We start from the raw sequence: 10,504 nt of genomic DNA, 5'->3' as shown, positions 1-10,504 counted from the left end.
AAACATGGGTTATAAAAACTTAGCAATAGTAAAATATTTCGGAACAACTCAATATTATGTCAGAATCAAATGCATGATGAATCCAGCATGTGTTTCACTGCAGCCACTTCCTGAACACACAGCACAGACACTTCTCTCTGTGCATGGCGCACACCCTGCCTGGAGCACCTCAGCTCAGATTCAAGATGATCATATATGATGAATTGTAGTGCTTGAAAAGCATCAATTACACCTATGTTCCTATTAAACCTAAGAGTTGAATTGCAGGAAAGACTTTTGCTGTTTTCCTACCTTTGTTTCTTACTGTATATAAAGTAAGCATATCCTTGAACCATGTTGGTAGAGTGTTTAAGAAGCCTTGCTCCAGAGCTCAACGCCAGCCTGCAAGGTAAGACTTGGACTTAAACTCACAATTTTATTAAGGTTGGACACCGTGGCTCTGTGAGTTCTAGGCTAGCCTGGTCTGCATAGGGAGTTTCAGGTCAGCCAGGACCACATAGAGAGATGCTGTGCCACCACCACCACCGCCACCACCACCACCACCACAACAGAAGCAATCTCATCTTTGATCCCTTCACTCTGAAGCTCGTGCTACCTCTGCTGACTCCTAACTCTTTGCTTTTATTGATTTTTCCTTGTCAGGAGCAAATGACCATGTGAAACTAAGGGAATTGCTGGCCCTGGTTCCCCGAGAGGCAGGAATGTCCAACTCTAGAAAGCAGCCTTGGGCCTCTCCTAGTCTCTCTAGATACTCTGGCTCTCACACTGCCAGGAGACAGATCCCAGAGCAATACAGAAAGTCATCTGGTTTCCAGCAGAGGGCTCTGGGGGTGCGGTGGTGATGTTAGGGGCATTTTTTGGCTTCTGCTCTTTGGTAGGGCAGGAGTTAATGGTGAGTTGCAACATCTCTCTGAGCTGAGTCACCTCCCACTGTCCCCCCAACCCCCATTCTCCACAGTTGAAGGTTTATAAAGAGGACCAGAGGCTGACAGCAAAGACCTGGAGGTAAGAGTCCCCTGCCTAGCCCTGCTCCTCCAGGCTCTCAGAAGTCTCAGGTCAGAGGGCTCAGGCAGCCTCTGGAGCTCTTGTCTGCTGGGACCATGGACTGGCAGCAGCTGTGGCTGGCCTTCTTACTTCCCATGACAGCCTCAGGCCAGGCTCTGGGGCCTACAGAGAAGGAGGCAGTCTTGGTGAGTCCTCTGGGCAAAGGAGGGCTCAGAGCATGGGAATGACAAGGATACCCATGCTACAATCCTCTCTAGGTTTCCCTCCAACCTACCTGTCTCTCCCTATTTGCTCTGCATCCTGGTCTATGTAGCCCACCTCCTGCTCCTTTCCTTGTCCTCTCTGAGGCCCCTCACTCAGGCATACAGTTCTTCTGTATCTGTTCCTCATATCTGGCCTGTTAGTTCATTTGAATTGTTTGAGATGTGGTCTCACTAAGTATCCCTTGCCTGGCCTGGAACTTGCTGTGTAGTCTAGGGTAGACTTGAACTAACAGAGTTCTGCCACCCGAGTGGTGGGATCAAAGGCATGCACTGCCACACCCAGCTTCTTTTAGGTCTCTTGGAAGCTTTACCCTGAGACTAATCATCTTTCAATCTCCGTGCTATTATAGGATTACCTGCTGCAGTATGGATATCTACAGAAACCTCTAGAAGGAGCCGATGACTTCAGGCTAGAAGATATCACAGAGGCTCTAAGGTGAGGCTCTAAGGTCACAAGGTGCAAGCTTTCATAGCTGAGGTGTCAAGTTCTTCCTTCTGCCCATGCCCACCCCTGCTTGACTCTTGCACAGCAGGGACCTGCAGGATGGTGTTACTCAGGGTGGGGAAAGGTGAGGTGAGATGTCAGTCAGGATGAGGAGCACACAGGTCAGGTGTGGTGGCACACAGCTGTGATCTCAGCACTGGTGTGACAGAGACGAGTCTTAAAAGTTGGAGACTAGGGCTGGAGAGATGGCTCAGTGGTTAGAGCACTGACTGCTCTTCCAGAGGTCCTGAGTTCAATTCCCAGCAACCACATGGTGGCTCACAACTGTCTATAGTGGGATCTGATGCCCTCTTCTGGCTTTCTTGGGTACTTGAATATATGTAAATAACATTTACTTATACAGAAACATACAAAAGAACGAATATTTCCTCCATGCCCACTTCCCACCTCCCCTTCCAAGGTTTCTCTGGGTAGGTCTGGTTATCTGTCCTGGAACTCACTCTATAGACCAGGCTGGTCTTGAGCTTAGAGGCTCACTCATCTCTGCTTTTGTAGCACTGAGATTAAAGGTGTGTGGCACCACGGCTCAGCAAAGATTTTAACAAAAGAGCTGGAGACTAGCCTGGATTACATAATGAGTATTTATCTTTTTTTATTTATATGAGCTATCTTCAGACACAAAGGAGGGTATCAGATCCCATCACAGATGGTTGCGAGCCAACATGTGGCTGCTGGGAATTGAACTCAGGACCTCTGAAGTCAGTGCTCTAACCACTGAGCCATCTCTCCAGCCCCCCAAGTGTTTATCTTTACTTTTAATTTTTTATTATTATTTCTTTTTGATTCTCACACTGTAACTTAGACTGGCCTGGAACTCCTGGGAATCTGTCTGTCTCAGCTTCCACTATGCCACAGTTATAGGTCTGAGCCTCCAAACTGAACCAAAGTCCATGTCATTCAATTTTTTAATGCATTGCTTTTGACAGTTTCATGTATGTATGTATGTGTGTATGTATGTTTATGCGTGCATATATGTATGTGTATATGTATGTATGTGTTCATGTACGTGTATGCATGTATGCATGTGTATATGTACATGCACACATATGTATATATATGTATATGTATAGTGTGTGTATGCATACATATGTGTGTATATGTATGTGTATATGTATGTGTATATGTATGTGTATATGTATGTGTATGTATGTGTATGCATATGAGTATATGTGTGCATGCATGTATGTATATGTGTATATATGTTTATGTATGTGTGTATGTATGTATGTGTGTGTATATGTATGTGTGTGCATGCATGTATGTCGTTTTTGTCCCATTACCCGCTCCTTCCCCTTCCATTCCTCCTGAACTTTTTCTTCCCTATTCTATTTTCCTTGTAACCCACTAAGTTTAATTAGGGTTTCAAAGTTTTTTATTGCATTTTTTTGTGTGTCTGTGTAGGTATGGGTGTGGGTGCACATGCTATGGTACTCATGTGGAGATCAGCGGAGAAGCTGTTGGAGTCAATTCTCTCCTTCCACCATGTGGGTCCTGGGGATTGAGCTTATGTAGTCAGGTTTGGAAGTGAGCCCTTCACCCATTGGCCCATTTCATGCGCCCATTTTGATTTGAAAAGTTTTGTTTCAGATTTATTAATTTTATTTTACCCATATATGTGTGTGCACTACATGCAGGCTTGGTGCCCAGGCTGGTCAGAAGAGGGCATCAGACCCTCTAACTGGAGCTAAGGGTGGTTGGAAACTACCATGTAGATGCCAGAAACTGAACCCAGGCTCCCTGTAAGAGCAAAAATTATCATACAAATGAGCCATCTCTCCAGTTTCTCATTTTGATTTTTGACACAGAGCCTCATAAGCTGGGGCTGGTCTTGAACTTGCTCTGTAGTGAGCATGACCTTGAACTCCTAATCCTCCTGTCTGTTGGGATCACAGAACCCCAGTCCTTGACTCAAAAACAAAGCAAAATGAGGCTGGAGAGGTGGCTTAGTGGTTAAGAGCACTGGTCTTGTAGAGCACCCACGTTAGGTTCCTAGCACTCACACGGTAGCCCATAATCAGCTATGACTCCAGTTTTCTGTCTCTGTGGGCAACACACATGGAGTATACTTGCATACGTACAGGGAAAACACTCTTACACATAAAATAAAAAGAAATAAAAATACCTTAAAAATAAAACAAACCCAAACAGCTAGGCATGGTAGCTCGCATCTTTAATCCCTGTGCTCCGGAAACTAAGGAGTGCTGCCCCGAGTTTGAGGCCAACCTGTGTTACAAAGTGAGTTTGAGGCTAGTCTGGGCTATAGAGCGAGCCCTTGTTTTGAAAGATAAAAATGAGAAACACAGCCAATGGATCTGCTCAGATCAGAGCACTCTTTCGGAGGTTCTGTTTGTCATAGTTAAATACCGATAGTTACTTACAGCCCACAGGAGGTATTGCACGAGGAAAGTTATGGATTGAAGTTGCCCCGGTGCAGGCTGGGAGGTGAGTCCAGCCGACTGAAGCAGATGGCATGGCGCAGCGATTGTGCAGGGAGATGCTCCAGAGGGTGGCCAGGGAGTCGCGTTGGGGTGCTCACTAGTTCAGAAAGCTAGAAAGTGTGGAGGGAGGAAGGCAACTTCAGGGCAGTCTTCCTCAAAACATCCTGAAAAGGGAGCTGGAGAGCTGCCATTTCTACAGACAAAGCTCCAGTTACAAGCACTGGAGACTGCAGTGTCTGCTTCAGCTTTTGTACCATTCTTTGCCATTAGACACAAGAAGGCCGAAGATCAACCTTCAATTTCCAGCCATTCCGGATCCACCTGCCCTTGCAGACCTCTCTCTCCCCTTCTCTTTCTAGAACTTTCCAGGAAGCATCTGAACTGCCCGTTTCCGGTCAGATGGATGATGCCACAAGGGCCCGTATGAAGCAGCCCCGTTGTGGCCTGGAGGATCCTTTCAACCAGAAGACTCTTAAATACCTGCTTCTGGGTGAGGACTGAGCCTGGGAAGGGAAGGAGAAGGCAGCCTTGGTGGCATTGGGATAGTCTGGAGTAATCAAGACCCCATAAAGAGGGCACTGAGTACCCTCGCTCTTGGCGGTTCTCCTGGCTGTGTTTCTAATTTTACTTTCTGGTCCCTTCACCAGGCAAATGGAGAAAGAAGCACTTGACATTCCGCATCTTGAACGTGCCCTCCACCCTCTCACCCACCAGAGTCCGAGCAGCCCTGCATCAAGCCTTTAAGTATTGGAGCAGTGTGGCACCCCTGACCTTCCGGGAGGTGAAAGCTGGTTGGGCCGACATCCGCCTCTCATTCCATGGCCGCCAAAGCCCATACTGCTCCAACACCTTTGATGGGCCTGGTACGGACTGGTTCTTAGCTTTCTATGTACAGACTGAAGCAATAAACTGTCTCCTTGAGCCAGTTGCTCTGGGATCTTAAAGTTCAGATTGACGGTTTTGTCTACCTATACCCTGTACTCTGACCTTCACATAGTCCCCAGAGGTGCCTTCTCTCACCCAGCTGGACCCTTACTAAGTCTCCTCTTGTCTCCTTTCTCAGACTTCACCTGAGGGGGCTGGAGAGATGGCTCAGTGGTTAGAGCACTGACTGCTCTTCCAGAGGTCCTGAGTTCAATTCCCAGCAACCACATGATGGCTCACAACCATCTGTAATGGGATCTGATGCCCTCTTCTGGTGTGTCTGAAGACTCACATACATGAAATGAATAAATTAAAAAAGAAAACAAACAAAAAAACCTCACTGGAGAGGGGACTGGGTCACAGAGGAAGGAGAGGTTGGGGAGGCAAGGATTCTATTTTGGGCTTCCCCTGAGTGATGCTTGGGAAATGTGGAAGCACCTAAGCAAGCTATGGTGGTACACCATTCATAGCCTCACATAGCCCAGGCTGACATGAAACATCACCCTGAGGCTGATGTGGAGCTTCTGATTCCCCCCCTTACCCCCCACCCCCACCCCCACCTTCCAAGTACTGTGATTACAGGTGTGTTATCACAGCCCCTTGAGTTTAGAGCCCTCGGGGTATGCTCTGTTTGTGTGGGCGCTAACATTACTGTCTACCTTTCCTTCTGTCCAGGAAAGGTCCTGGCCCATGCTGACATCCCAGAGCTTGGCAGTGTACACTTCGATAAAGATGAATTCTGGACTGAGGGGACCTACCAAGGAGTGAACCTGCGCATCATTGCGGCCCATGAAGTGGGCCATGCCTTGGGACTTGGGCACTCCCGATACACCCAGGCGCTCATGGCTCCTGTCTATGCTGGGTACCAGCCCTACTTCAAGCTGCATCCAGATGATGTGGCAGGGATCCAGGCTCTCTATGGTGAGCATAAGAGTCAATCTGAATATTAACTCTCTAGGCTGGAGGACACAATACTAGCTTTCATGGTAGGAATTGGCTTGGCTTCTTTCTCTTCCTCTGCCCAGTTCTTTAAGCTGTTCATCTTCAGAAACTGTCTCTATTTTTGACTCTTTTATATCTGATCATGCTTCCCAGACTTTCTTCCTCACACCCTAATCCTTTTATTGTTGTTGCTGTTTTGAGACAGGGTCTCTGTTATATAGCTCTGGCTGTCCTGGAACTTGCCCTGAAGCTTGAGGCTGGCCTTGAACTCATGGAGACCCACTTGCCTCTGCATCCATCCCTGGTGGTGGTATTAAAGGCATGCATCACCATGCCTAGCAACCCCGTTCTGGGAAATTTCCTCTGTGCTGGTACTTTTTGGGACTAAGTTGTGTCTTCTGCATATTCCAGCCGCCAAGGAAAACTTCTTAAAATTCCACTTCCCCTATCAGGAAGTGGCCATTGATGAAAATGCACAGCAGAGAGATGCTGAGTGTTTGTTGATTGTTTTACCTCACCTCACAGGCAAGAGAAGCCCAGAGACAGGAGATGAGGAGGAAGAGACTGAGATACTCACTGTGTCATCAGTGACCACAAAACCCAGTCCCATGCCAGACCCCTGCAGCAGCGAAGTGGATGCCGTGATGCTGGGTGAGACCCTTTCCCCAACAGACTGTTGACAGGCAGGGAGGCAGTCTATTGATGCCAAGGCCTAGACAAAGGGGGATGACATGGGACGGCAACAGGAGCATTGGGGGTTGGACTCCAGGAAGTGGCTGGTAACCAAAGAAGATGTATAGCACAGGGAGGGGACACTCAGAGCCAAATTTAAAGAGGGCAAGGTAGTTGGGCAGCTGGGCAGTGATGGCACACATATTTAATCCCATCATTGGGGAGGCAGAGACAGGTAAATCTCTGAGTTCCAGGCTAGGTCTACAGAGTGAGTTCCGGGACAGTCAGGGCTATACAGAGAAACCCTGTCTTGAAAAACAAACAAACAAGCAACATCTTGGTGAGCATTTACCATGGTTGCTACCTTATAAAAGTAAGGCAGCGTGACACATGACTTAGATCAGACACAGCACTCTGCAGGCAGAGGCAGGTGGATCTCTGTGAGTTCAAGGACAACCTGGTCTACAGAGTGAACTGGATTATACAGAGGAACCCTGTCTCGAAAAACAAATTAAACACACATGGAAACAAAACAAAATGGAATTTGCTGAGTGCCTGTTGGAGAAGGCTTTGCCCCGGTTGGAAGAACTTTAAAAGGTACCTGGAGTGGAGCACTAGGTCTTCAAAGGGGACAGACAGTTGACCGACTGGAGGGATGTGAATGGCAAAGAAGACGCTCATCACTGTCTTCCTTCTCGGTCCTTTTTTTCTAGAAGTTGAGTGAGGTTTTTTTTTAGTTCGTTCCTTTGTTTTTTGAATAACCCATCAGAGGCCAGTAAGGAAACCACCCGAGATACTCACGAGTCATTATCTTTAAAACTGGTTGACATGTTCTGCTCTCAGGGCCTCGTGGGAAGACCTATGCTTTCAAGGGTGACTATGTGTGGACTGTAACTGATTCAGGGCCAGGCCCCTTGTTCCGAGTGTCCGCTCTTTGGGAGGGGCTTCCTGGAAACCTGGATGCTGCTGTCTACTCTCCCCGCACACGACGGACTCATTTTTTCAAGGGTAAGTGAGTTCTTAGGTCATTTCTAAGAGCCTGGTCATTAAAAGCGTTGGATGGGAGGAGGCACTGAAAAGTTTCTGTGAGAGGGCTGTGAGAGGGCTAAAACGACCCATCTGATGACAGAGGTGGCTTGCTCTTCCTTTGACCACTCTCAGGAAACAAAGTGTGGCGGTATGTGGATTTCAAGATGTCTTCTGGCTTTCCCATGAAACTCAACAAAGTAGAACCCAACCTGGATGCGGCTCTCTATTGGCCTGTTAACCAGAAGGTGTTCCTTTTTAAGGTATAACAGAGCCAAGGGCAGTCCCTTCTGAGGAGGGACACAGTCTCACCCTTAAAGGGGCCAAACCTCACCCTAAACTCTTGCCTCATTATCTTCTCCCCATCCACCCCAAATTAGGGCTCAGGATACTGGCAATGGGACGAACTGGCCAGAACTGACCTCAGCCGCTATCCCAAACCAATCAAGGAACTGTTTACTGGAGTGCCAGACCAACCCTCAGCAGCTATGAGCTGGCAAGATGGTCACGTCTACTTTTTCAAGGGCAAAGAGTATTGGCGTCTTAACAAGCAACTTCGAGTGGCAAAGGGCTACCCCAGAAACATTACACACTGGATGCACTGCAGACCTCAGACTCCAGACACTAACTCATTACCTGGGGACGTAACTCCGTCAGCCACAGACACAGTCTTGGGTACCACTTCTTCAACCATGGACTCAATCTTGAACATTCCCTCAGCTACAGACTCTGCCTCCCCCTCATCCTCTGCTAATGTTACCCTGCTAGGGGCCTGACAACTATTCAGTGTCTGGTCCTTAGGGTTGTGCAGATGGTACCAAGTGGGTGCTTGACCTAGTGCCCCTAGATATTCCAGTTCTGGACACCACTTTCCTGTGTTCCTAGGTGTCCGATTAATTCTAAGTCAGTCCCCAATTTTCCTGTTTCTTCTTGTCAGATAGCTGTTTCAAGTGACATTTATTCTCTGGTGGAAGGAAATTGTCAATCAGGAGGTTCTCCACCCCCCCCCCCCCCACATAGGGTCTCTCTACACAGCACTGACTTTGGCTATGTAGATGTGTAGACCAGGCTAACTTGAACTCACAGAGATCCACTGCCTCTGTCTCCTGGGCATTGGGATTAAAGGCATGTGCTACCATGCCTAGTCTTCTTCTTTTAAGATTTAAGACACGTGCTACCATGTCTGGCTGTCAGTTGGGTTGTTAGATGACAGAAGGCAAGAGATAACAGCTATGCTTTTGGACACCTGGGTTGTATTCTTTACACGTAAATCTCAAGAAAACATCATGGCCAGTAAACTGAGCTTGGGATTTGGAGTCCTTGAGCCATCTGTCTATGGCTTTTGGTTAGCGAATTAACCTTGTCAAACCTTGAATTCCCTATTAACGAAATAAGGTTAATATCAATGTTACAGGATTGTTATGTTAGATGTAATACTGTATGTGAAGTGTCTGACAGATTCTGGAACGCTTGTGTTTAGTTCTGGGAGAGAACTGAGTGGTATGTATGGTATGCGTGTGAGCATTATATACAGTAGTGTATTTGATGTAGGTGCCATAGCGGATCTTTGGGGGGCAGATTAGCTTTGTTTTGTGGTGCAAAGAAAGTAAAAAAGCAGTAATGGTAGAGGCCCAGCTCCCTGGTAAATTTTCAATGCCATTTTATTCCCAAATTCCCTTGTTCTTCCTCCCTCTCATTACAGATCTGCTCAGGGGAAAGATATGTTTTCTTTAATATGTCTGGGAAACCAGAAAATAGATCTTGGTCAGGAGAGTCAGAGGAGGGAGAGTTGGAATGGCCAGTAGCTGGACAGGAACTCTGGTTTAGGAGGAAAGCTACTTTGAGAGACAGAAGGCACTTGACTACCGTGCAGCCCTGAAGACCAGGCTCCTCTGAGAAAGGGAAAGGAGCCAGCTTTTGGAGAGAGGGAGCTGAGGCATATGCTGTGGTCTTCCTCCATTGAGAGGGAAAAGCACCATGGAAGATGGAGCTCCCCACTGAGGTAGCAGGATTCAAGAGTATAGGGTCCAGGAAGAAAGGCCAATCAGAAGCCCAATTACCCCCAGTAAGGAGCCTGGGGACTGGGAGACCTTGGAGCATTTCTGTGCTAGTCTTCCTGCTAAAAACAAAAACAAAAAACTATACTATAAAACCCTACCACTGGGTGTGGTGGAGCATACCTTTGGTCCCAGCACTGGGGAGGCAAAGGCAGGCAGGTCCCTGTAAGTTCAAGGCCAGCCTGGTCTAGGGAGAGTTGTAGGACAGCCAGGGCTGCCCAAAGAGGCCCTGTCTCAAAAAGACCAAAAAACCAAACCAACCAACCAACCAAACAAACAAAAAACCAAAAACAAACAAACAAACAAAAAAACCAAAAATAAGCCCAAACCAAAACCCAAATGAAAACTAAACAAGTATTTGGGAATGGGGTGTAGTTCAGTGGTAGAACACTTGCCTCCTATGGGCAACACTCTGGGTTCCATCTCAGCATTACAGAAATTAATAAAAAGATATTCTGGGCACACCTCCTTAGTTTGGAGTCAGTGACTCTAGAGACCAGGGTACCTCTACTACTGGACAGAGGTGGGTACTGTACTCTCAGTCTTCTCCCATCTTTACAGGAACTTTCTCTGCTGGTCGGTCTTGGTACAGAACCTGTCCCTAAGTCCAGAGGTAGGGAAATCTGAATGGGTCCTATGGGCTCAGGCCTTATCCACTGAGCAACCTCTGTC

General features: G+C 47.4%; 1 protein-coding gene across 2 annotated transcripts; it reads left to right on the top strand.

Moving 5' to 3' along the window:
- The first annotated feature begins 974 nt into the window (after positions 1-974).
- MMP19 (matrix metallopeptidase 19) lies at positions 975-10,500 on the top strand. 2 transcript variants are annotated; one of them, XM_080935097.1, is made up of 9 exons: positions 975-1,005; positions 1,619-1,704; positions 4,571-4,701; positions 4,859-5,074; positions 5,811-6,056; positions 6,603-6,728; positions 7,593-7,757; positions 7,911-8,038; positions 8,156-10,500. In XM_080935097.1, exons 3-9 carry the CDS (start codon positions 4,611-4,613, stop codon positions 8,549-8,551), a joined length of 1,368 nt encoding a protein of 455 aa, XP_080791223.1. In that variant the 5' UTR covers positions 975-1,005; positions 1,619-1,704; positions 4,571-4,610; the 3' UTR covers positions 8,552-10,500. The 2 variants fall into 2 exon arrangements, with proteins under 2 accessions (XP_080791223.1, XP_080791222.1); XM_080935096.1 differs by lacking the exon at positions 975-1,005 and adding an exon at positions 1,011-1,190.
- The last annotated feature ends 4 nt before the right edge of the window (positions 10,501-10,504 follow it).

Source organism: Micromys minutus (assembly GCF_963924665.1).
Source record: "Micromys minutus genome assembly, chromosome: 22".
NCBI classification, from domain to species: domain Eukaryota; kingdom Metazoa; phylum Chordata; class Mammalia; order Rodentia; family Muridae; genus Micromys; species Micromys minutus.
This window is presented reverse-complemented; position numbering and strand designations above follow the sequence as displayed.

Coding starts and splice junctions, on each gene's coding strand:
- MMP19 (XM_080935096.1), top strand. CDS start 1,101: ATGGACTGGCAGCAGCTGTGGCTGGCCTTCTTACTTCCCATGACAGCC. Junction 1,191..1,618: donor CAGAGAAGGAGGCAGTCTTG/GTGAGTCCTCTG, acceptor GTGCTATTATAG/GATTACCTGCTGCAGTATGG. Junction 7,758..7,910: donor ACGGACTCATTTTTTCAAGG/GTAAGTGAGTTC, acceptor GACCACTCTCAG/GAAACAAAGTGTGGCGGTAT.